Consider the following 22400-nt stretch of genomic DNA (forward strand, 5'->3'; position numbering starts at 1 on the left):
GCTTGTCCTGGTTTCAGTTAGCACAGAATTAATTTTCTTCCTAGTAGCTGGTGGAATGCTGTGTTTTGGCTTAGGATGAGAAGAGTGCTGATAACACCCCGATGCTTTAATTGTTGCAGAGCAGTGCTTATACTAAGCCAAGGACATCTCAGCCTTTTGCTCTGTCCTGCCAACGGGCAGCCTGGGGGTGCAGTAAGAGCTGGGAGGGGACAGACCCAGGACAGGTGACCCAAACTAGCCAAAGGGGTATTCCATACCATCTGACGTCATGCTAAACAATATATAGGGGTGGCTAGCCGGGGGGAGGGGGCCGGACTGCTCGGGGTTAGGCTGGGCATCGGTCAGCGGGTGGTGAGCAATTGCATTGTGCATCACTTGTTTGTACATACTATTATTACTTTCGTATTATCACCATTGTATCATTATTGTTATTATTGTTATTATTATTTTGTTATTATTATTTTCCTGTCTTATTAAACTGTCTTTATCTCAACTCACGGGCTTCACTTTCCATTTCTCTCCCCCGTCCCAGAGAGGGAGGGGGGAGGGTGAGCGAACGGCTGCGTGGTGTTTAGCTGCCGGCCGGGTCAAACCACGACAGTCCTTTTTGGCGCCCAACGTGGGGCTTCTTCAGCACGACCCACCTCCTCCTCTGATGATATCCCAAAGTATTTGCCTTCTGGCCAGTCCATGATCACTTCCAATATTCCTGGGCGACTGGGGTTTCCTATTCGAGCCCGCTGAGTAATCAGTGCAACCCACTTGCTCCATGTAGCATCAGTTGCATGATGCGTAGAGGGGACCCTTCCCTTGAACATCCAGCCTAGTACCGGCAATCGGGGTGCTAGGAGGAGCTGCGCTTCAGTACCGATCACCTCCGAAGCAGATCGAACTCCTTCATATGCTGCCAATATCTCCTTTTCAGTTGGAGTATAGCGGGCCTCAGATCCTCTGTATCCCCGACTCCAAAACCCCAGAGGCCGACCTCGAGTTTCCCCAGGTTCTTTCTGCCAGAGACTCCAGGTGGGGCCGTTCTCCCCGGCTGCAGTGTAGAGCACATTCTTTACATCTGGTCCTGTTCGAACTGGCCCAAGGGCTACTGCATGGACTATTTCCTGCTTGATTTGTTCAAAGGCTTGTCGTTGTTCAGGGCCCCATTCAAACTCATTCTTCTTACGCGTTACTTGGTAGAGCGGGTTTACAATCAGACTGTAATTTGGGATGTGCATTCTCCAAAACCCCACAACACCTAGGAAAGTCTGTGTTTCTTTTTTGTTAGTTGGTGGAGACATAGCTGTTATTTTGTTGATCACATCCATTGGGATTTGACGACGTCCATCTTGCCATTTTATTCCTAAAAACTGGATCTCTCGTGCAGGTCCTTTGACTTTATTTTGTTTTATGGCAAAACCGGCTTTCAGAAGGATTTGGACTATTTTCTTCCCTTTCTCGAAAACTTCCTCTGCTGTGTCACCCCACACAATAATGTCATCGATGTACTGCAGGTGTTCAGGAGCTTCCCCCTGCTCTAGTGCAGACTGGATCAGCCCATGGCAAATGGTAGGGCTATGTTTCCACCCCTGGGGCAGCCTATTCCAAGTATATTGGACTCCCCTCCAAGTGAAGGCAAATTGTGGCCTGCACTCTGCTGCTAGAGGGATGGAGAAAAATGCATTAGCGATATCAATTGTGGCGTACCACTTGGCTGCCTTCGATTCAAGTTCATACTGAAGTTCCAGCATGTCCGGCACTGCAGCACTCAGTGGTGGCGTGACTTCGTTCAGGCCGCGATAGTCCACTGTTAGTCTCCACTCGCCATTAGACTTTCGCACTGGCCATATGGGACTATTGAAAGGTGAATGAGTCTTGCTGATCACTCCTTGGCTCTCCAATTGACGAATTAGCTTATGGATGGGGATCAGGGAGTCTCGGTTGGTGCGATATTGCCGCCGGTGCACAGTTGTGGTAGCGATTGGCACTTGCTGTTCTTCGACCCTCAGCAACCCCACAACAGAGGGGTCCTCTGAGAGACCAGGCAAGGCAGATAATTGTTTAATGCCCTCTGTCTCTAAGGCAGCTATACCAAAAGCCCACAGGAACCCTTTTGGGTCCTTGCAATATCCTCTTCTAAGATAGTCTATGCCAAGGATACATGGAGCATCCGGGCCAGTCACAATGCGGTGCTTTTCCCACTCATTCCCAGTCAGACTCACTTCAGCCTCCAATACAGTCAACTGCTGAGATCCCCCTGTCACTCCACAAATATAGATGGGCTCTGGTCCTTTATAGCTCGATGGCATTATAGTACATTGTGCACCGGTGTCTACTAAAGCCTTATACTTCTGTGCGCGTGATGTGCCAGGCCATCGAATCCACACAGTCCAATAAACTCGATTGTCCCTTTCCTCCCCCTGGCTGGAGGCAGGGCCCCCCTAATCCTGGTCAGAATCTTCCTCGTTTCTGTGTTTGAAGGACTGTCTGCTGGAAGTTGGAGCAGCAAACTTTTCGGAGAATCCCTTTTTCCTGATTGTTTTCTTTTGCAACTCACGTACCCGTGCCTCTAGGGTCGCGGTAGATTTTCCATCCCATTTTCTCATGTCCTCTCCATGGTCTCGTAAGTAAAACCACAGGGTGGCACGGGGTGAGTACCCACCATATTGTCTTCCTTGTGTTGGTGAACGCCTACCCCTGACAGCTGAGACACTGCTTTGTACAGGTACAGAGGAGAATAATCTCTCTTCAAGTTCGTGAAACTTTTCAGAAAGTGTTTTCTCCCAGGTGTTCTCTTTCGGTCGTTGGACACTGGTTGGGTCAGGTGGGGAGGAAGATAGATTCTCTTTAAGTTGGTGGACCTCTTCAGAAAGTTTCTCCACAGCTGAGACGCAGGCCTGTAAGGAAGAGGAGAGACTTTCTTCGTACTGCCGGAGTTGTTTAGCCGCTTCATCCACTGTGGGTTCCTCATCCTCTTTCCAGGCCATTATTGCCAATGAGCTGGCATATGATGATGGTGCACTCCGTACAAACTTCCGCCACATGGGTCGTGTACACTTGACTTCATCTGGATCTTTGGATGTTTGTCACAATGTTTGGACAATGCTGTTCTCCCACAAAGACCAATGGAAACTTAATACCCATTGTTCAGCCATGAGGCCATATTTACACTTCAGTCCCTTCTATGCATAAAATATTAAACTGCTCCTACACATGTCTAGAATGAATTTCTTTGGGAAGGACTCAAAAAGCTAAAACATCCTATTTTGAAAATAAAATGAAACTGGAAAGCTAACCCACAAAAGGTATCCCTTCACAGAATCACAGAATTTCTAGGTTGGAAGAGACCTCAAGATCATCGAGTCCAACCTCTGACCTAACACTAACAGTCCTCCACTAAACCATATCCCTAAGCTCTGTTAGTGATTCAACTACATTTCTTTGAAGGCAGCGTCCATACATTCTCACTAGGGATTTACTGCATCTTTTCTGCATTTTCAGTCTCTAGGATATTTCCCAAAATTGCAGAATGACAGACTGGCTGAGGCTGGAGGCCAACCCCTGCTCAAGCAGGACCACCAGAGCTGGCTGCCCATGACCATGCCCAGCCATCTTTTGAAGACGTCCAAGGACAGAGACTGAGCCGTCTCTCAGGGCAGCCCATGCACAGCACCAAAACATTTCCTGATGTTCAGAGGAAACCCCCCCGGGTTTCCCCCCGGTTTCGCTTTCTGCCTGCTGCCTCTTGCCATTGTCTTGCCATCCTCTACAGAGGATGTAACAGTCTGCAATGAATCAAGCAGATGGAAGATAATTTACGGGTTTTGTTCTTGGGTCCCACTCGAGTGTGCAGCACAGGACAGCTACTGGCAAAATCTCTGGTTCACGTAAGAGAAAGAAAGATGCAAGTCTACAGCTCTGGCTGAGACATCCTCAGCACTGTCAGGTACTTGCGGACACAGGGTTGGGCACTGGACATCTTTCATACCCTAAGTGTGAAGTATCACCTCCTGACAGCAAACATTTTTCTGCTGCAATTGAGCCTTCAAGCCCACAAATCTCAGCAGCAAGTACCACACAAACCTTTAAAATGTGGCAGTGGGTAGGAAGTACCTGCAGGATTTGATGCTCTTGTAACCTTTGCTGGGCTGCTGATCTTCAAACCGATCTTACAGCTGCTGAATTTCCCTCCCCAGAATTACAAGCGGCTGGTGTTCGTTGTTATACTTTTATTTTACTTAAAGTCAAATAAAGTAAAATAATTTTATTTAACCGCTTCTTCTGCTCAGTGGGCACTGCTCTTGGCGATGCCATGGCCATGTCACAGGGGACAGAATGCTGGCGGTGGCCGTGTCACAGGGGGAGCGGCTATAAAAGGGCCGCAGCAGGCCAGGCCGGCCAGGCCGGCAGAGGAGCAGCCAGATGAGTTGGGGCTGAGAAGGGAGAGGAGAGGCCCTCCAGGGCAATGAAGGGCGGCCGCTCCCCTCCAGCTGTGGTTTTTTTTTATTATTTATTATTACAGATAGAATCCTAGAAAACGACAGAGCAAGACCATGGCTACAGCCTTCTTCCAGCACTCCACTGGAGACGGGTCAACATTCGACAGGACAGATCCTTGGACTCCACGGCCACTTGCTAAGGAAGGTCAACACCCAGTCCCTTCCCATATTGTGCCGCTGGCACCAGCCCCACTGATGCCACGCTCCCCTCCAGCTGTTGGGTTTTTTTTATTATTTATAATTACAGATAGAATCCTGGAAAACGACAGAGCAAGGCCATGGCTACAGCCTTCTTCCAGCACTCCACTGGAGAAGGGTCAACATTCGACAGGAGAGATCCCTGGACTCCACGGCCACTTGCTAAGGAAGGTCAACTCCCAGTCCCTTCCCATATTGTGCTGCTGGCACCAGCCCCACTGGTGTCACGGCCACATCACAGTGGGGCTGGGGACACGGTGGGCCCAGGAGACGCCTGGTATTACACATGGGTGGTTCTCTTCTTGCCTAGCCTCAGCGCTGGACACGGACACGACCCCATGACACGACAACATTCGACAGGACCGATCCTTGGACTTCATGGCCACTTGCTAAGGAAGGTCAACTCCCAGTCCCTTCCCATATTGTGCCGCTGGCACCAGCCCCACTGGTGTCACGGCCACATCACAGTGGGGCTGGTGACACAGTGGGCCCAGGAGACGCCTGGTATTACACATGGGTGGTTCTCTTGTTGCCTAGCCTCAGCGCTGGACACAGATGCGAGCCCCTGATACCTCAACGTTCGACAGGACAGATCCTTGGACTCCATGGCCACATGCTAAGGAAGGTCAACACCCAGTCCCTTCCCATATTGTGCCGCTGGCACCAGCCCCACTGATGCCACGCTCCCCTCCAGCTGTTGTTTTTTTTTTATTATTTATAATTACAGATAGAATCCTGGAAAACGACAGAGCAAGACCATGGCTACAGCCTTCTTCCAGCACTCCACTGGAGAAGGGTCAACATTCGACAGGAGAGATCCCTGGACTCCACGGCCACTTGCTAAGGAAGGTCAACTCCCAGTCCCTTCCCATATTGTGCTGCTGGCACCAGCCCCACTGGTGTCACGGCCACATCACAGTGGGGCTGGGGACACGGTGGGCCCAGGAGACGCCTGGTATTACACATGGGTGGTTCTCTTCTTGCCTAGCCTCAGCGCTGGACACCGATGCGAGCCCCTGACACCTCAACATTTGACAGGAGAGATCCTTGGACTCCATGGCCACAAGGTAAGGAAGGTCAACTCCCAGTTCCTTCCCACATTGTGCCGCTGGCACCAGCCCCACTGATGCCACGGCCACATCACTGTGGGGCTGGTGACATGGTCATAGGAGGGGGGTGGCACAACACACAGGGCTTTGCTTGTTAGTGCTTTTGCTTCTCTGCTAGCCTCAGCGCTGGACATGGACACGAGCCCATGATACCATGCTCCTGGCCGCCTCTCCTTGACGAACTGCTGGAGACGCAGCAACATCCCACAGGACAGTCCTACAGAGGAGCAGATGCTGCCATCAGCTGCGGACAAGAATTCTGCAACACCCCGCACTTGCTATATGAACTTGTCTATGTGTAACCTTTTCTTAAGAAAAGAACTTTTCTTAATAAAATGTAATTTTGAGAACCACTATGAATTGTCATGAAGTATCTTTTAGCTGTTTCCTGCTGATTTCCTGTATGCTGTTCTCCCACAAAGACCAATGGAAACTTAATACCCATTGTTCAGCCATGAGGCCATATTTACACTTCAGTCCCTTCTATGCATAAAATATTAAACTGCTCCTACACATGTCTAGAATGAATTTCTTTGGGAAGGACTCAAAAAGCTAAAACATCCTATTTTGAAAATAAAATGAAACTGGAAAGCTAACCCACAAAAGGTATTGTTATCCCTTCACAGAATCACAGAATTTCTAGGTTGGAAGAGACCTCAAGATCATCGAGTCCAACCTCTGACCTAACACTAACAGTCCTCCACTAAACCATATCCCTAAGCTCTGTTAGTGATTCAACTACATTTCTTTGAAGGCAGCGTCCATACATTCTCACTAGGGATTTACTGCATCTTTTCTGCATTTTCAGTCTCTAGGATATTTCCCAAAATTGCAGAATGACAGACTGGCTGAGGCTGGAGGCCAACCCCTGCTCAAGCAGGACCACCAGAGCTGGCTGCCCATGACCATGCCCAGCCATCTTTTGAAGACGTCCAAGGACAGAGACTGAGCCGTCTCTCAGGGCAGCCCATGCACAGCACCAAAACATTTCCTGATGTTCAGAGGAAACCCCCCCGGGTTTCCCCCCGGTTTCGCTTTCTGCCTGCTGCCTCTTGCCATTGTCTTGCCATCCTCTACAGAGGATGTAACAGTCTGCAATGAATCAAGCAGATGGAAGATAATTTACGGGTTTTGTTCTTGGGTCCCACTCGAGTGTGCAGCACAGGACAGCTACTGGCAAAATCTCTGGTTCACGTAAGAGAAAGAAAGATGCAAGTCTACAGCTCTGGCTGAGACATCCTCAGCACTGTCAGGTACTTGCGGACACAGGGTTGGGCACTGGACATCTTTCATACCCTAAGTGTGAAGTATCACCTCCTGACAGCAAACATTTTTCTGCTGCAATTGAGCCTTCAAGCCCACAAATCTCAGCAGCAAGTACCACACAAACCTTTAAAATGTGGCAGTGGGTAGGAAGTACCTGCAGGATTTGATGCTCTTGTAACCTTTGCTGGGCTGCTGATCTTCAAACCGATCTTACAGCTGCTGAATTTCCCTCCCCAGAATTACAAGCGGCTGGTGTTCGTTGTTATACTTTTATTTTACTTAAAGTCAAATAAAGTAAAATAATTTTATTTAACCGCTTCTTCTGCTCAGTGGGCACTGCTCCTGGCGATGCCATGGCCATGTCACAGGGGACAGAATGTTGGCGGTGGCCGTGTCACAGGGGGAGCGGCTATAAAAGGGCCGCAGCAGGCCAGGCCGGCCAGGCCGGCCGAGGAGCAGCCAGATGAGTTGGGGCTGAGAAGGGGGAGGAGAGGCCCTCCAGGGCAATGAAGGGCAGCCGCTCCCCTCCAGCTGTGTTTTTTTTTTATTATTTATTATTACAGATAGAATCCTGGAAAACGACAGAGCAAGACCATGGCTACAGCCTTCTTCCAGCACTCCACTGGAGACGGGTCAACATTCGACAGGACAGATCCTTGGACTCCACGGCCACTTGCTAAGGAAGGTCAACACCCAGTCCCTTCCCATATTGTGCTGATGGCACCAGCCCCACTGGTGTCACGGCCACATCACAGTGGGGCTGGGGACATGGTGGGCCCAGGAGAGGCCTGGTATTACACATGGGTGGTTCTCTTCTTGCCTAGCCTCAGCGCTGGACACGGACACGAGCCCATGACACGACAACATTCGACGGGACCGATCCTTGGACTTCATGGCCACTTGCTAAGGAAGGTCAACTCCCAGTCCCTTCCCATATTGTGCCGCTGGCACCAGCCCCACTGGTGTCACGGCCACATCACAGTGGGGCTGGTGACACAGTGGGCCCAGGAGACGCCTGTTATTACACATGGGTGGTTCTCTTGTTGCCTAGCCTCAGCACTGGACACAGATGCGAGCCCCTGATACCTCAACGTTCGACAGGACAGATCCTTGGACTCCATGGCCACATGCTAAGGAAGGTCAACACCCAGTCCCTTCCCATATTGTGCCGCTGGCACCAGCCCCACTGATGCCACGCTCCCCTCCAGCTCTTGTTTTTTTTTTATTATTTATAATTACAGATAGAATCCTGGAAAACGACAGAGCAAGACCATGGCTACAGCCTTCTTCCAGCACTCCACTGGAGAAGGGTCAACATTCGACAGGAGAGATCCCTGGACTCCACGGCCACTTGCTAAGGAAGGTCAACTCCCAGTCCCTTCCCATATTGTGCTGCTGGCACCAGCCCCACTGGTGTCACGGCCACATCACAGTGGGGCTGGGGACACGGTGGGCCCAGGAGACACCTGGTATTACACATGGGTGGTTCTCTTCTTGCCTAGCCTCAGCGCTGGAGACGGACACGAGCCCATGACACGTCAACATTCAACAGGACAGATCCTTGGACTTCATGGCCACTTGCTAAGGAAGGTAAACTCCCTGTCCCTTCCCATATTGTGCTGATGGCACAGTCCCTGGTGATGTCAGGCCTCATCACAGTGGGGCTGGGGACAGGGTGGGCCCAGGAGAGGCCTGCTAGTAGACATGGTGGTTCTCTTGTTGTCTGTACTTGTTTCCTTGCTAGCCTCAGCGCTGGACACGGACGTGAGCCCATGACACGACAACATTCGACAGGAGAGTTCCCTGGACTTCATGGCCACATGCTGAGGAAGGTCAAATCCCAGTCCCTTCCCACATTGTGCTGCTGGTACCAGCCCCGCTGGTGTCACAGCAACATCGCAGTGGGGCTGGGGACACGGTGGGCCCAGGAGAGGCCTGGTATTACACATGGGTGGTTCTCTTCTTGCCTAGCCTCAGCGCTGGAAACAGATGCGAGCCCCTGACACATCAACATTTGACAGGACAGATCCTTGGACTCCATGGCCACTTGCTAAGGAAGGTCAACACCCAGTCCCTTATCACATTGTGCCGCTGGCACCAGCCCCACTGGTGTCACGGCCACATCACAGTGGGGCTGGGGACATGGTGGGCCCAGAAGACGCCTGGTATTATACATGGGTGGTTCTCTTATTGCCTAGCCTCAGCGCTGGACACAGATGCGAGCCCCTGACACATCAACATTCGACAGGACAGATCCCTGGACTTCATGGCCACATGCTGAGGAAGGTCAAATCCCAGTCCCTTCCCATATTGTGCCGCTGGCACCAGCCCCACTGATGCCACGGCCACATCACTGTGGGGCTGGTGACATGGTCATAGGAGGGGGGTGGCACAACACACAGGGCTTTGCTTGTTAGTGCTTTTGCTTCTCTGCTAGCCTCAGCGCTGGACATGGACACGAGCCCATGATACCATGCTCCTGGCCGCCTCTCCTTGACGCACCGCTGGAGACGCAGCAACATCCCACGGGACAGTCCTACAGAGGAGCAGATGCTGCCATCAGCTGCGGACAAGAATTCTGCAACACCCCGCACTTGCTATATGAACTTGTCTATGTGTAACCTTTTCTTAAGAAAAGAACTTTTCTTAATAAAATGTAATTTTGAGAACCACTATGAATTGTCATGAAGTATCTTTTAGCTGTTTCCTGCTGATTTCCTGTATGCTGTTCTCCCACAAAGACCAATGGAAACTTAATACCCATTGTTCAGCCATGAGGCCATATTTACACTTCAGTCCCTTCTATGCATAAAATATTAAACTGCTCCTACACATGTCTAGAATGAATTTCTTTGGGAAGAACTCAAAAAGATAAAACATCCTATTTTGAAAATAAAATGAAACTGGAAAGCTAACCCACAAAAGGTATTGTTATCCCTTCACAGAATCACAGAATTTCTAGGTTGGAAGAGACCTCAAGATCATCGAGTCCAACCTCTGACCTAACACTAACAGTCCTCCACTGAACCATATACCTAAGCTCTATTAGTGATTCAACTACATTTCTTTGAAGGCAGCATCCAGACATTCTTACTAGGGATTTACTGCATCTTTTCTGCATTTTCAGTTTCTAGGATATTTCCCAAAATTGCAGAATGACAGACTGGCTGAGGCTGGAGGCCAACCCCTGCTCAAGCAGGACCACCAGAGCTGGTTGCCCGTGACCATGCCCAGCCATCTTTTGAAGACATCCAAGGACAGAGACTGAGTCGTCTCTCTGGGCAGCCCATGCACAGCACCAAAACATTTCCTGATGTTCAGAGGAAACCCCCCCGGGTTTCCCTCCGGGTTTCGCTTTCTGCCTGCTGCCTCTTGCCATTGTCTTGCCATCCTCTACAGAGGATGTAACAGTCTGCAATGAATCAAGCAGATGGAAGATAATTTACGGGTTTTGTTCTTGGGTCCCACTCGAGTGTGCAGCACAGGACAGCTACTGGCAAAATCTCTGGTTCACGTAAGAGAAAGAAAGATGCAAGTCTACAGCTCTGGCTGAGACATCCTCAGCACTGTCAGGTACTTGCGGACACAGGGTTGGGCACTGGACATCTTTCATACCCTAAGTGTGAAGTATCACCTCCTGACAGCAAACATTTTTCTGCTGCAATTGAGCCTTCAAGCCCACAAATCTCAGCAGCAAGTACCACACAAACCTTTAAAATGTGGCAGTGGGTAGGAAGTACCTGCAGGATTTGATGCTCTTGTAACCTTTGCTGGGCTGCTGATCTTCAAACCGATCTTACAGCTGCTGAATTTCCCTCCCCAGAATTACAAGCGGCTGGTGTTCGTTGTTATACTTTTATTTTACTTAAAGTCAAATAAAGTAAAATAATTTTATTTAACCGCTTCTTCTGCTCAGTGGGCACTGCTCCTGGCGATGCCATGGCCATGTCACAGGGGACAGAATGTTGGCGGTGGCCGTGTCACAGGGGGAGCGGCTATAAAAGGGCCGCAGCAGGCCAGGCCGGCCAGGCCGGCCGAGGAGCAGCCAGATGAGTTGGGGCTGAGAAGGGGGAGGAGAGGCCCTCCAGGGCAATGAAGGGCGGCCGCTCCCCTCCAGCTGGTTTTTTATTTTATTATTTATTATTACAGATAGAATCCTGGAAAACGACAGAGCAAGACCATGGCTACAGCCTTCTTCCAGCACTCCACTGGAGACGGGTCAACATCAGACAGGAGAGATCCCTGGACTCCACGGCCACTTGCTAAGGAAGGTCAACACCCAGTCCCTTCCCATATTGTGCCGCTGGCACCAGCCCCACTGGTGTCACGGCCACATCACAGTGGGGCTAGGGACATGGTGGGCCCAGGAGAGGCCTGGTATTACACGTGGGTGGTTCTCTTCTTGCCTAGCCTCAGCGCTGGAGACGGACACGAGCCCATGACACGTCAACATTCAACAGGACAGATCCTTGGACTTCATGGCCACTTGCTAAGGAAGGTAAACACCCTGTCCCTTCCCATATTGTGCTGATGGCACAGTCCCTGGTGATGTCAGGCCTCATCACAGTGGGGCTGGGGACAGGGTGGGCCCAGGAGAGGCCTGCTAGTAGACATGGCGGTTCTCTTGTTATCTGTACTTGTTTCCTTGCTAGCCTCAGCGCTGGACACGGACGTGAGCCCATGACATGACAACATTCGACGGGAGAGTTCCCTGGACTTCATGGCCACATGCTGAGGAAGGTCAACTCCCAGTCCCTTCCCATATTGTGCTGATGGCACCAGCCCCACTGGTGTCACGGCCACATCACAGTGGGGCTGGTGACACGGTGGGCCCAGGAGACGCCTGGTATTACACATGGGTGGTTCTCTTGTTGCCTAGCCTCAGCGCTGGACACAGATGCGAGCCCCTGACACCTCAATGTTCGAAAGGAGTGATCCTTGGACTCCATGGCCACATGCTAAGGAAGGTCAACACCCAGTGCCTTCCCATATGGTGCCGCTGGCACCAGCCCCACTGATGCCACGCTCCCCTCCAGCTGTTGTTTTTTTTTATTATTTATAATTACAGATAGAATCCGGGAAAAGGACAGAGCAAGACCATGGCTACAGCCTTCTTCCAGCACTCCACTGGAGAAGGGTCAACATTCAACACGACAGATCCCTGGACTCCACGGCCACTTGCTAAGGAAGGTCAAATCCCAGTCCCTTCCCATATTGTGCCGCTGGCACCAGCCCCACTGGTGTCACGGCCACATCGCAGTGGGGCTGGTGACACAGTGGGCCCAGGAGAGGCCTGGTATTACACATGGGTGGTTCTCTTCTTGCCTAGCCTCACCGCTGGACACCGATGCGAGCCCCTGACACCTCAACGATCGACAGGAGAGATCCTTGGACTCCATGGCCACAATCTAAGGAAGGTCAACACCCAGTGCCTTCCCATATTGTGCCGCTGGCACCAGCCCCACTGATGCCACGGCCACATCACTGTGGGCCTGGTGACATGGTCATAGGAGGGGGGTGGCACAACACACAGGGCTTTGCTTGTTAGTGCTTTTGCTTCTCTGCTAGCCTCAGCGCTGGACATGGACACGAGCCCATGATACCATGCTCCTGGCCGCCTCTCCTTGACGCACCGCTGGAGACGCAGCAACATCCCACGGGACAGTCCTACAGAGGAGCAGATGCTGCCATCAGCTGCGGACAAGAATTCTGCAACACCCCGCACTTGCCATATGAACTTGTCTATGTGTAACCTTTTCTTAAGAAAAGAACTTTTCTTAATAAAATGTAATTTTGAGAACCACTATGAATTGTCATGAAGTATCTTTTAGCTATTTCCTGTATGCTGTTCTCCCACAAAGACCAATGGAAACTTAATACCCATTATTCAGCCATGAGGCCATATTTACACTTCAGTCCCTTCTATGCATAAAATATTAAACTGCTCCTACACATGTCTAGAATGAATTTCTTTGGGAAGGACTCAAAAAGCTAAAACATTCTATTTTGAAAATAAAATGAAACTGGAAAGCTAACCCACAAAAGGTATTGTTATCCCTTCACAGAATCACAGAATTTCTAGGTTGGAAGAGACCTCAAGATCATCGAGTCCAACCTCTGACCTAACACTAACAGTCCCCACTAAACCATATCCCTAAGCTCTACATCTAAACGTCTTTTAAAGACCTCCAGGGATGGTGACTCCACCACTTCCCTGGGCAGCCTGTTCCAATGCCTAACAATCCTTTCGGTAAAGAAGTTCTTCCTAACATCTAACCTAAAACTCCCCTGGCACAACTTTAGCCCATTCCCCCTTGTCCTGTCACCAGGCACGTGGGAGAACAGGCCAACCCCCACCTCACTACAGCCTCCTTTAAGGTATCTGTAGAGAGCAATAAGGTCGCCCCTGAGCCTCCTCCACGCTGAACAAGCCCAGCTCCCTCAGCCGCTCCTCGTAGGACTTGTTCTCCAGGCCCCTCACCAGCTTTGTCGCCCTTCTCTGGACTCGCTGGAGCCCCTCCATGTCCTTCTTGTAGCGAGGGTCTCAAAACTGAACACAGTACTTGAGGTGTGGCCTCACCAGAGCTGAGTACAGGGGGACGATCACTTCCCTAGCCCTGCTGGCCACACTGCTTCTGATACAAGCCAGGATGCTGTTGGCCTTCTTGGCCACCTGAGCACACTGCTGGCTCATATTAATGGACAAGTCCATAATGGGCTACTAAAAAAGGAGCATCTCTCATGCTCCTTGGGATGTAGGGCAACTAAGGATACTGAGCAAGCACAACAGAAATACAACCATGACTTGCATGCTCTCTCTCTAAGCAGCATCTCCTAAAGTCCTGTGAATTCTTGGCTAGGTGGACCATCAGCCCTAAGAGGGCATTTCTTAAATTCTTACGCCTTTGTCTTCCTTTCTGTGGCAGGAGGAGGTCGCTGGGGGCACTGAACTCTACTAACTGTAACCTTAAGATCTGCAGGCAGCCTCGAAGCTGCAAAAACAAAGAAAAAAACTAACAGACTAGAGCTGAAAGGTGAAGTCTGGGTAAAGCACAGCCAAAACAACTGCTGCTCCTCAAGCCGAGCTGCTGAGGGGAAATGGAAATGCAAAAGCATTCACCAGCTGGCACAGAAGAGTCAGACAAGTGCTCCATGCCTCTGATATGACTTCAAGATGCACAAAGGTACCCTGAATGCAAGTAAAATCGGACACCTGAAGATAAAAACCTTTGTTTCAAGGCAACAAAACTCTTCAGATTTTTAAGGTAATCTGCACCTCTGCTTCTTGATGCCTTTCAACAGCTGAGGAAGAATACACAGGACCCCAACGCAGCAATCAGTTCTAAATGCATTGACATTGGCATTCATACGCATTGACCTCAAGTGTCTGAAATTCTAGTGAAAATAGAAGTTGTGTATTTACCACTGCAGAGTAACCAGCACCATTTACTGTTTTTTTTTTCGAAAATGTGGAACTGTGGAGTGTATAAATTAGAATTACAGGGTTAAAAATACTAATAGTTTGTGCACTCATGGGCAGTGAATCAATATTGTTATTAATTTTCCTTGAAGCCTGCTTTCAAACTGAGGAGACAGTAATAGAATAGTTTGGATTCAGACCTAGCAGACAGAAATAGATTTGCAGGAGTTGCTATATTCTTTGCAGTGCAGATGTATTTTGTAGAGCTTTTTCCGAGCAATTAACAAGTATCCTTAAAAGGTGACAAAATTTGCTGTAAAATCATGAACCATTTGACATTCTTCCTATGAGTGGGGAAAAAAAGAGTTAGTAAGAATCATACAAATTCCTGAATATCTGTGTCAGCTAGTGTGGGCAGAAAGGAAGAGACCTGAGCTGAGAAATCCTGATAGTAAAACCCAGCAGATAAAGATAAGAGTGGGGCTGGGCTACCAACACTCACTGTCCTTCCCTGGCAATGATGTTTACACTAACTGGTGGAACTGGTGTCTACATTCACAGCTCTCCAAGGACCATAGCCCAACTCCAGATCCAAAAAACTTTTCAGTTTTGGTTGGAAAAAAAGGTAAATAGATCTATTCTAGGATACTCACAGTTCTTAAAACCTGATCCTCAGAGCAGATTTCCCATTTGTGGTCTAGCGTGGTTAAACAGCTGAGACCGCAAGCAGATGCATTCAAAGACCATGAAAAGAATAGAGTCAGACAGGTAAATTGATTTCTCTCTGTTTAAATTCCAGAGGTCAATCACTTCTAAGAAAAACCAATGAGGATTTGTTGCTTCATCATCCGAGTTCATTCAGTGTGTGCAGCTGGTGCTCACTACTACAGCCTGTGAGTCTGGTGAGAAGGCCTGGCAGGCTCCTCTCAATGCTTCAAGCTTCAAAAAGACATCAAGGTCACACTTACCCCTGCACGGACTAAATCGTTGAGTTATCAAAGCTTTCAGAGTGAACCCCCCTAACTCTGACATCAGGTAGGCTCTGACAAGAGCTGGCTGGAGACGGAGGATGGGAAGGCAACCCCTCACACGTCATCATCCTAAAAAAGCATCGGGCCATCTGACACAGGGAGGGACAACGGGAGGTGACATGTGGTTGACCTTGATGGGATGCGTGTGATGTCCAACTTAGAGACACCACAGCCTGGTAGATGAGCCTGGTATAATGAGACATTAAGAGAAATGACAGACACGTTCGTTGTGGCGCTATGACAAGTCCCTTTTGCTGATTTGCCCCAGGATCTGTTCCAGAACGCGTGGCTGCTAAAGGACTCGAAAATCCTATGCTGACCTTTCTGAACTGCACAGGGTGAGCTGCGACTTCGCATTTAATCCAAGGGCTAGAGAGGGAAAGTCAAAGAGCTGCAGCTGAAAGAAGCAGAGGAAATCAGAGGGAAGCACGTTTGAAAACACGATCCCCAGAGTTCCTTACTAACAAGACACCATTAGAAACAATGCCAGAGAAGTGGGCTTCCCCAGGAAAAGTGGGGAGCTTTTCCCAGCTGCAGCAAAGAAAAAGGTCTGGTCAGTGCACTGAAACAACTAATTCTGTCCTGGGTACTGCACCACAAAATGAGAATGGCTGCTATTCACAGCACCAATGTTTGTTCCAAAAGTTGTGGCCCCAAAAAGAGAAGGTAAGGAGACAGGGTAAAAACTCACAGCTGAATGCATCATTGTTTCCCCTTTTTCCCCCAGTTTTTAACAAAAGTTTTAACAGTGATGTGATGAAGGTTTTAATGTTGACAAGTCTATTTTTTTTAAATTTTGAACCATTTTAACTATGTAATGTTACATACTAAGAGTCTGCTAAACACCTGTGATCCAGAGGCCCACATATTCCAACATTTCACTGCAACTCCATCATTTAATACACGTGCTGCACTTGGTCTTTCCAAAACATACAAAGAGCACCTAGCACAGTGGGAGCACCTTGAAATTACAGAAATAAGAACAGAAAGTCCTTTTACTTCGGCTTTTAAAATTATTCTTGGTAACAAGGCTCTGATAGAAAACCTATTCTTAGATGATTGGCAACTCCTCGTCTCTCAGATCACAGAGAAAAGGATATTCTATTGAAAAAAAAATATAAGCCTGAATACTGAATAATACTGAAAAGAGCAAAAATCACATTCCGTTTTAATATTCTGGCACTGACAATAAAATCTACCATCAAATAAGGTATTTCTATTGTAAGTAAAGATTATCTTGCTTGTCATCTGCAGTTCTTCAGTTAATATCATTTTCATGGTGATGAAATGTTTTTTCCCCAGAGGAAAAACCAAAACCAATAAAACACATCATGAAAAAGTGAGATTCACCTATCAGACTAGTTATTAAATATTAATAGGTGCAGAGCATTTTAGGAGAAGTAAGAGAAAGCAGGAGATGCACTTCATTTCTTTTGTACCTTCCATTCCACCTTTTAATTCATAATACCTCATTTCATCTATTGCTGTGTTGTTGTGTTGTGTTTTTTTAGTGTTTTATCCCACTTTTTCTTATTGATTACTGAGTAAGCTAGAAGTAGGCTGATTTAATTCCACTCTTTCAAGGAGGAAAACTTTACTGCTAATGGCAATTTATTTAATTAACTAATCACTGTACTTATATCTAAGGAGAAAGTAATTCCAACCCATGATTCATGTCTTTTTTTTTTTCCTTTTTTTTTTTTTTTTTGCTTCAGGATGTTTTGCCTTTTTTATATATTTATTTATTATTATTATTATTATTATTATTATGATGATTTTGCTTTCCACTGAACTTGAAGAGGAAACCTAAACGTCCAAAAAAGCAGGCAATCCCTTGACACACAGATAGTACTACAATTTCTTTCACTTCTTTTCTGCATTTTCTTATTTTCTCTTTCATTTTTATGTTTCTACCAAAAAAAAAATCGAACTGAATGAATCCAGTTCTTTAGCAGGGCTTATGATATTTGCTTTAAACTGACCTAAAATAAATATACCACAACTAAACCCCCTTTTAGCTAAGAACAAGCAGCGATTATTTCCAAATATAAACCAGCACACCTACCCTTAGTGTTGACTGTTTTCGATGTGACCTCCAGCGTCTCCAGTGGTTCTGTTCCAATGTTTTCTAACTTAATGATAAGCTGTTGAGTCTCTCCATTGTAGAGCTGGACAGATACGTTAGTGGAGATTTCATCCCCCGAAGAAGGCTGAAGTGTATGAGCAGACCTACAAAAGTGACAAACGTGAAAATGTAATATTAGAATAAACATGGTAAATCTTGTCCAAGTTATTATATTCTATTGAAGATTTTAATAGAAACTTGAAGATTCAATAAATCTTCAATAGAATATAAGATCCTTTGAAGATTCAGAAACCACTCCTCTGAAATCCTGAAGATATTTGACATAATTTTCCGTTCTAAGTTTAGCAAGGATCATTTTTAATAACCACTGAGGACAAATGTTAATGTTATGCATAATACAAGTCAGATTTCAAACAATGTGAGATACATATTTATTCCTGACTGAAAGCTCGTTAAAAAATTGCTGTAAAAATCATACGGAAGGGAACAGGGCAAAAAACTAATAGCAGGTCATCAGAAAAAGCAAACTTGAAAAAAGTGAGGTGTGATCTACCAAGAGTTTGAACACTAGGCTTGAATACTAATGAGTGTCAAGAGCTGAATGTAAAAGTAAATTGTAAAAATAAAATAAATAAATAAGGAGAATAAGTTGAATGCTGCATAGGAGATCTCAGGGGGAAAGTCCTCTGCAGGATTCTGAAGTTCATGCCGCTTTCTGATCAGCCCATCAGAATTACAAAACTGAGCATAAAACCACAAACCAGGAAGATTCCTCAGCTGAGATGAAACCTTTACACTTGCAAGGGAGGATACATTATTGTACATTGTTAAGCATTCCCAAACTTCACCGGCTTGTTGTCAATGTGCAATATGAAGACAGAAACACCTCTGATGTAAGCAGCTGATCATCCACTGAAACTGTTTACTTCAGGGACCATAAGCAATATGAGACGTATGAGGTAAGATATGCTCAACAGCAAATACATCATACAAAGAACTTCGAGATGATACAAACAAAAATTATTTTACAGAATTATATGTGCTAGAGAAAATGCACGGATACCTAAAGCTTCAGAAGGATGAGAATTTATCTCCATGAGTATCAAAAATTTCATTTTAAAATAACAAATGTGGCAAACCAGCCAATTACCGAAACAGGAGACATTCACAGTGCTGTGACAACACGTGGGTAAAGCAGAATTGAGCAGTAACCTTGAACTTTGCTAGGAAGAAGTAGTATGGGAGTTTGCAGAGTGCAGTTCTAGTGGACAGCAGGAAGCACAAACCTCATGGGACTGGATCGTGGAAGAAATTTACTCAGCAAAAGGTGAAATAGTGAATATAAATGAACTCTTTAGAACATGAATGAGGGAAGGAGAACTGCAGAACAAGACAGATGGGCAGAGGTTCAGTTTCTGACTGTATTTTTCATGCTAATGCAAAGTGGTCAGAAGGGATCAAGGACACAAGGGCAAAAGCTATTGAGATTAATGGCTGATAAATTTGTTGGTAAACCCACGGTCAGTAACTTCTCGTGGCAGGTATTTCTGCTATCCTTCCTTCATACCCTATTTTTCCCTTATTCAAGATACACAGCCTCCACACAAAAAAACATCACCGCAGATTTCAGTCTTTCAGAATGCAGCTTTGACAACAAAAACCACACTTTTTGATCATTTAAATGCTAAAATATATCGTTATCACTGCAGCACTCTGAAGTGTGGGCATCTGGAGTGGCAATGGAGGAAAATAAAAAGAGAATTTCTTCGCTTCTTTTCTTCCTCATACTCTGGAAAAGTAGGAATTGCACACTAACAAAGCAAAATAATGACTACTCTCCATTTCCATACAAGTGTACATGTGAAACCAAAATCCAGCTAATTCAGCTTGCACATCTTTTGCTTTAACACAGGTTCTTCCATTAAGGAAGAAACCCATTTGAGTTGTGCCCCTCGCAAAGCTGCATTACTGCCTGGAATTCCTTTGGGCTGCTCTTCAGATGCTCTCCTGCTGACCCACGACCCTCCTCCAGGCTCTGGACATCTGCCACTGACACTGGCAGCAAACTGGGAGGAGCAGGATGGATTGAGGTTCCCCTCCTGCAGCAACTCGCCAGCTTGGCAAGCCTACGAAGAAGGTTTGTGAACATGAATGTTAAACAAACTGGAAAGATGCAAGAAGAGAAATTACTCAGATTTAATCCTGCTGCCTGTAAATTAGGAGTATTCTCTCTGTCATTTCTTTACCACGTCCTTTAAAAGAACATCATTCTCCAGAGGATCCAAAGGATAAAACAGAGCTGACAGGAGTTGCATGAGTCAATTTACAGATATCATAGAGGTCAGGAGAAGGAAGAAGTGATGGTAATCAAGGACCTCTCTGGCACACTGCAAGGTAGCCAGAAGCACATCTGAATTCCCAGGATGTCCCAGGAACTGAGACTGAGTACTGAAACTAAAGCATTTGAAGAAAGCAAGAGCAAATTTAACACCAATGAGCAGGGAAACATACGCCAATAGACAAAGACAATCTCGTTACTGCTCCACATTATCAGCTGAACATATATCCAAAAAGAGCAGATATTATGCTCATTTAAGAATATTTGCAATTCCCTCTGTATTTCAAACTCATCATATTCTTTAATATATTCATAACTTCGGCTATCCAATACTAATTTTGATTACAGCTAAAACCACCCAGACTCCATATCTAGCAAAATTTTTATAGACAATTTACCAACATGCAACTCAACTACAGTGTTTTATTAGTTTGCTGTCTTCACCAGGGTATTTCTTTCATACCTTTGCAATACAATGCCATCAAGACAGGCTATTCCACATTAGAAAAGTAGAATTCATTATGGAAATATCAGAACCAGACTTTTTTTTTTTTATTGGTATGCTATATTGAGTAACACGGTAAAAAAAGAAGTAAGTAAACAAAAGGCTGTTTGCTGACCCATAGCTAAAAGGAATATTAAAAAGAAAACCAAAACTCTATAACTATTTGCAAAATGGTACATGGATGCTCTTGAACCTGGAAAAGTTCCAGAAGCTGAATTGAACTGGTGTCTTAAGAGCTTTCTCTAAAGACATGGAAGTAGTCAGTCTCATTCTTCACCCAAAAAAAATGCTCAACAACCCTCCCTAAAAAACACTTAGCCCTCACGTAACAATTTTGACACGTTTGGTGAGTGTACAACGAAGTTATTTTAATTAATTCTTCCTGTACCTCTTAAATGTGTTTTTGCTGTAGTATGGTATCTAGTTTGGAGCTTCCCCATACAACAGAAATATTGACATGTTGAAGCAAGTCCAGAAGAGGGATATCAAAATGATTAGGAGTTACACAGGACAGGTTCAAAGGCTGTTTGTTCCATTTTGGAAAAGAGAAGGGGAGAGGTAGAGGGAACTTTTCTGAGTGTGATCAGACAACTAGATAATGCCCTGAGCAACCTGGTCTGACATTAAAGATGTATCATTTGTCAAAGATGGTCCTGCTTCAACCAAGGTCCTAGACCAGCTGATCTCCCCCTTCCAGCTTACACTAATCTATGGGTTACCTCTTTACTTCAACATTTTATAAACATTTATGAACACTCACATAGCAATATAACCAAATAAGAGCCTGATTTTATTAAATTCCTCACCTTGGAAGGGAGGTACTGATCTGCAGCCTTGGCAAAGCTGGAATGACTTCAACAGTACAGCCATTGGTCTTCACTCCTGGCAAATTGTCCAGAAGGCAATCACTGAAGACTCCAAAAACTGACGTATGGTAACCTGATTTTTGGAAGAAAACACAAATATTGCACCATTTTTTTTGTTTGCTGAGATGTCTAATACATTAACCTTACTTGTCAGATCTTGCCAGTGTTGCTGCTATGAAAAGACCACCTTCTCTACAGAAGAATCTTCTCAGGACACAAAATATATATTAAAAAAAAGATTTTCAAATCCCATAGATAATACATTTTTAAAATAAATGACATCATACAAATAACATGCATCTATGCCTTTGGATCTATGACATATAAAATTGTTTTAAAAATTAGACTCCGTAATTTCTACTATGCATTAAGTTCTGTAGGAACCTTTAAAAGATCAACATCACAAGTTGTATTATAAAGACCAGCGTTTCACAATACCATATCACCTAATCCACTGCTGCACATAAACCTGCTATCCTTCAACATATGTTGAGAGCCCCTTATTTCTTCCCAAAAAAATGAAATTGTTAGGAAAGAGTATCAACAGTATCCAGAAGCTATTAAAAAAAATCCCAAAGCAAATGATTTAAATTTATTTTTTGAATATCTATGTATGTATACTGCTGCCATAAAAGACTGCAGATATATATAGACATTATTGAATATGTATATATGTATGCACCTGCTATACCAGTCCACAGGTCATCTCCAAATGTTTGATTTAGTAGGCAAATACCTCAGCAGCAATTCCTTGCCAAGCAATATATACAACTTGTATCTCAAGTCAAATTTAATTCATTGACACCCAAGTAACGGCCAAATACAGAAATCAACTCCTCTACTTGCAATACATTTTTAGTGTGTGAAACTAAAAACAGACAACTATAGCACAACTGTTCCTCAATGCTTTGATGCTATTCTGTATTTACTGAAATAGTTTCTGAGGGAAAAAAAAAAAAAAAAAAAAAAACAGAAATGAAGAAGAATCTTTTTATGAGCAGAAAACACAGTGAGAACAGAGTTTCTTCAAGTTCAAATTCATCTTCTTTTGGTGTTTAATTTTATTAAAACAGTTCTTTCCCTGAAATTCT

At 45.9% G+C, this 22400-nt stretch overlaps 1 protein-coding gene across 5 annotated transcripts in view; it reads right to left on the bottom strand.

The window, feature by feature from the left end:
• The window catches only part of TRAPPC9 (trafficking protein particle complex subunit 9), a 479897-nt gene that overhangs the window by 399492 nt on the left and 58005 nt on the right, over positions 1 to 22400 (bottom strand). For all 5 annotated transcript variants that reach the window (XM_068672718.1, XM_068672714.1, XM_068672715.1 and 2 more), the window contains 2 exons: positions 21250 to 21382; positions 17580 to 17743 (listed from right to left, as the gene is read on the bottom strand). In XM_068672718.1, the coding sequence (XP_068528819.1) occupies positions 17580 to 17743; positions 21250 to 21382 (297 nt within the window). The remainder of the gene's footprint in view (positions 1 to 17579; positions 17744 to 21249; positions 21383 to 22400) is intronic.

This window comes from Anas acuta, chromosome 2 (genome assembly GCF_963932015.1).
Source record: "Anas acuta chromosome 2, bAnaAcu1.1, whole genome shotgun sequence".
Lineage (NCBI taxonomy): Eukaryota > Metazoa > Chordata > Aves > Anseriformes > Anatidae > Anas > Anas acuta.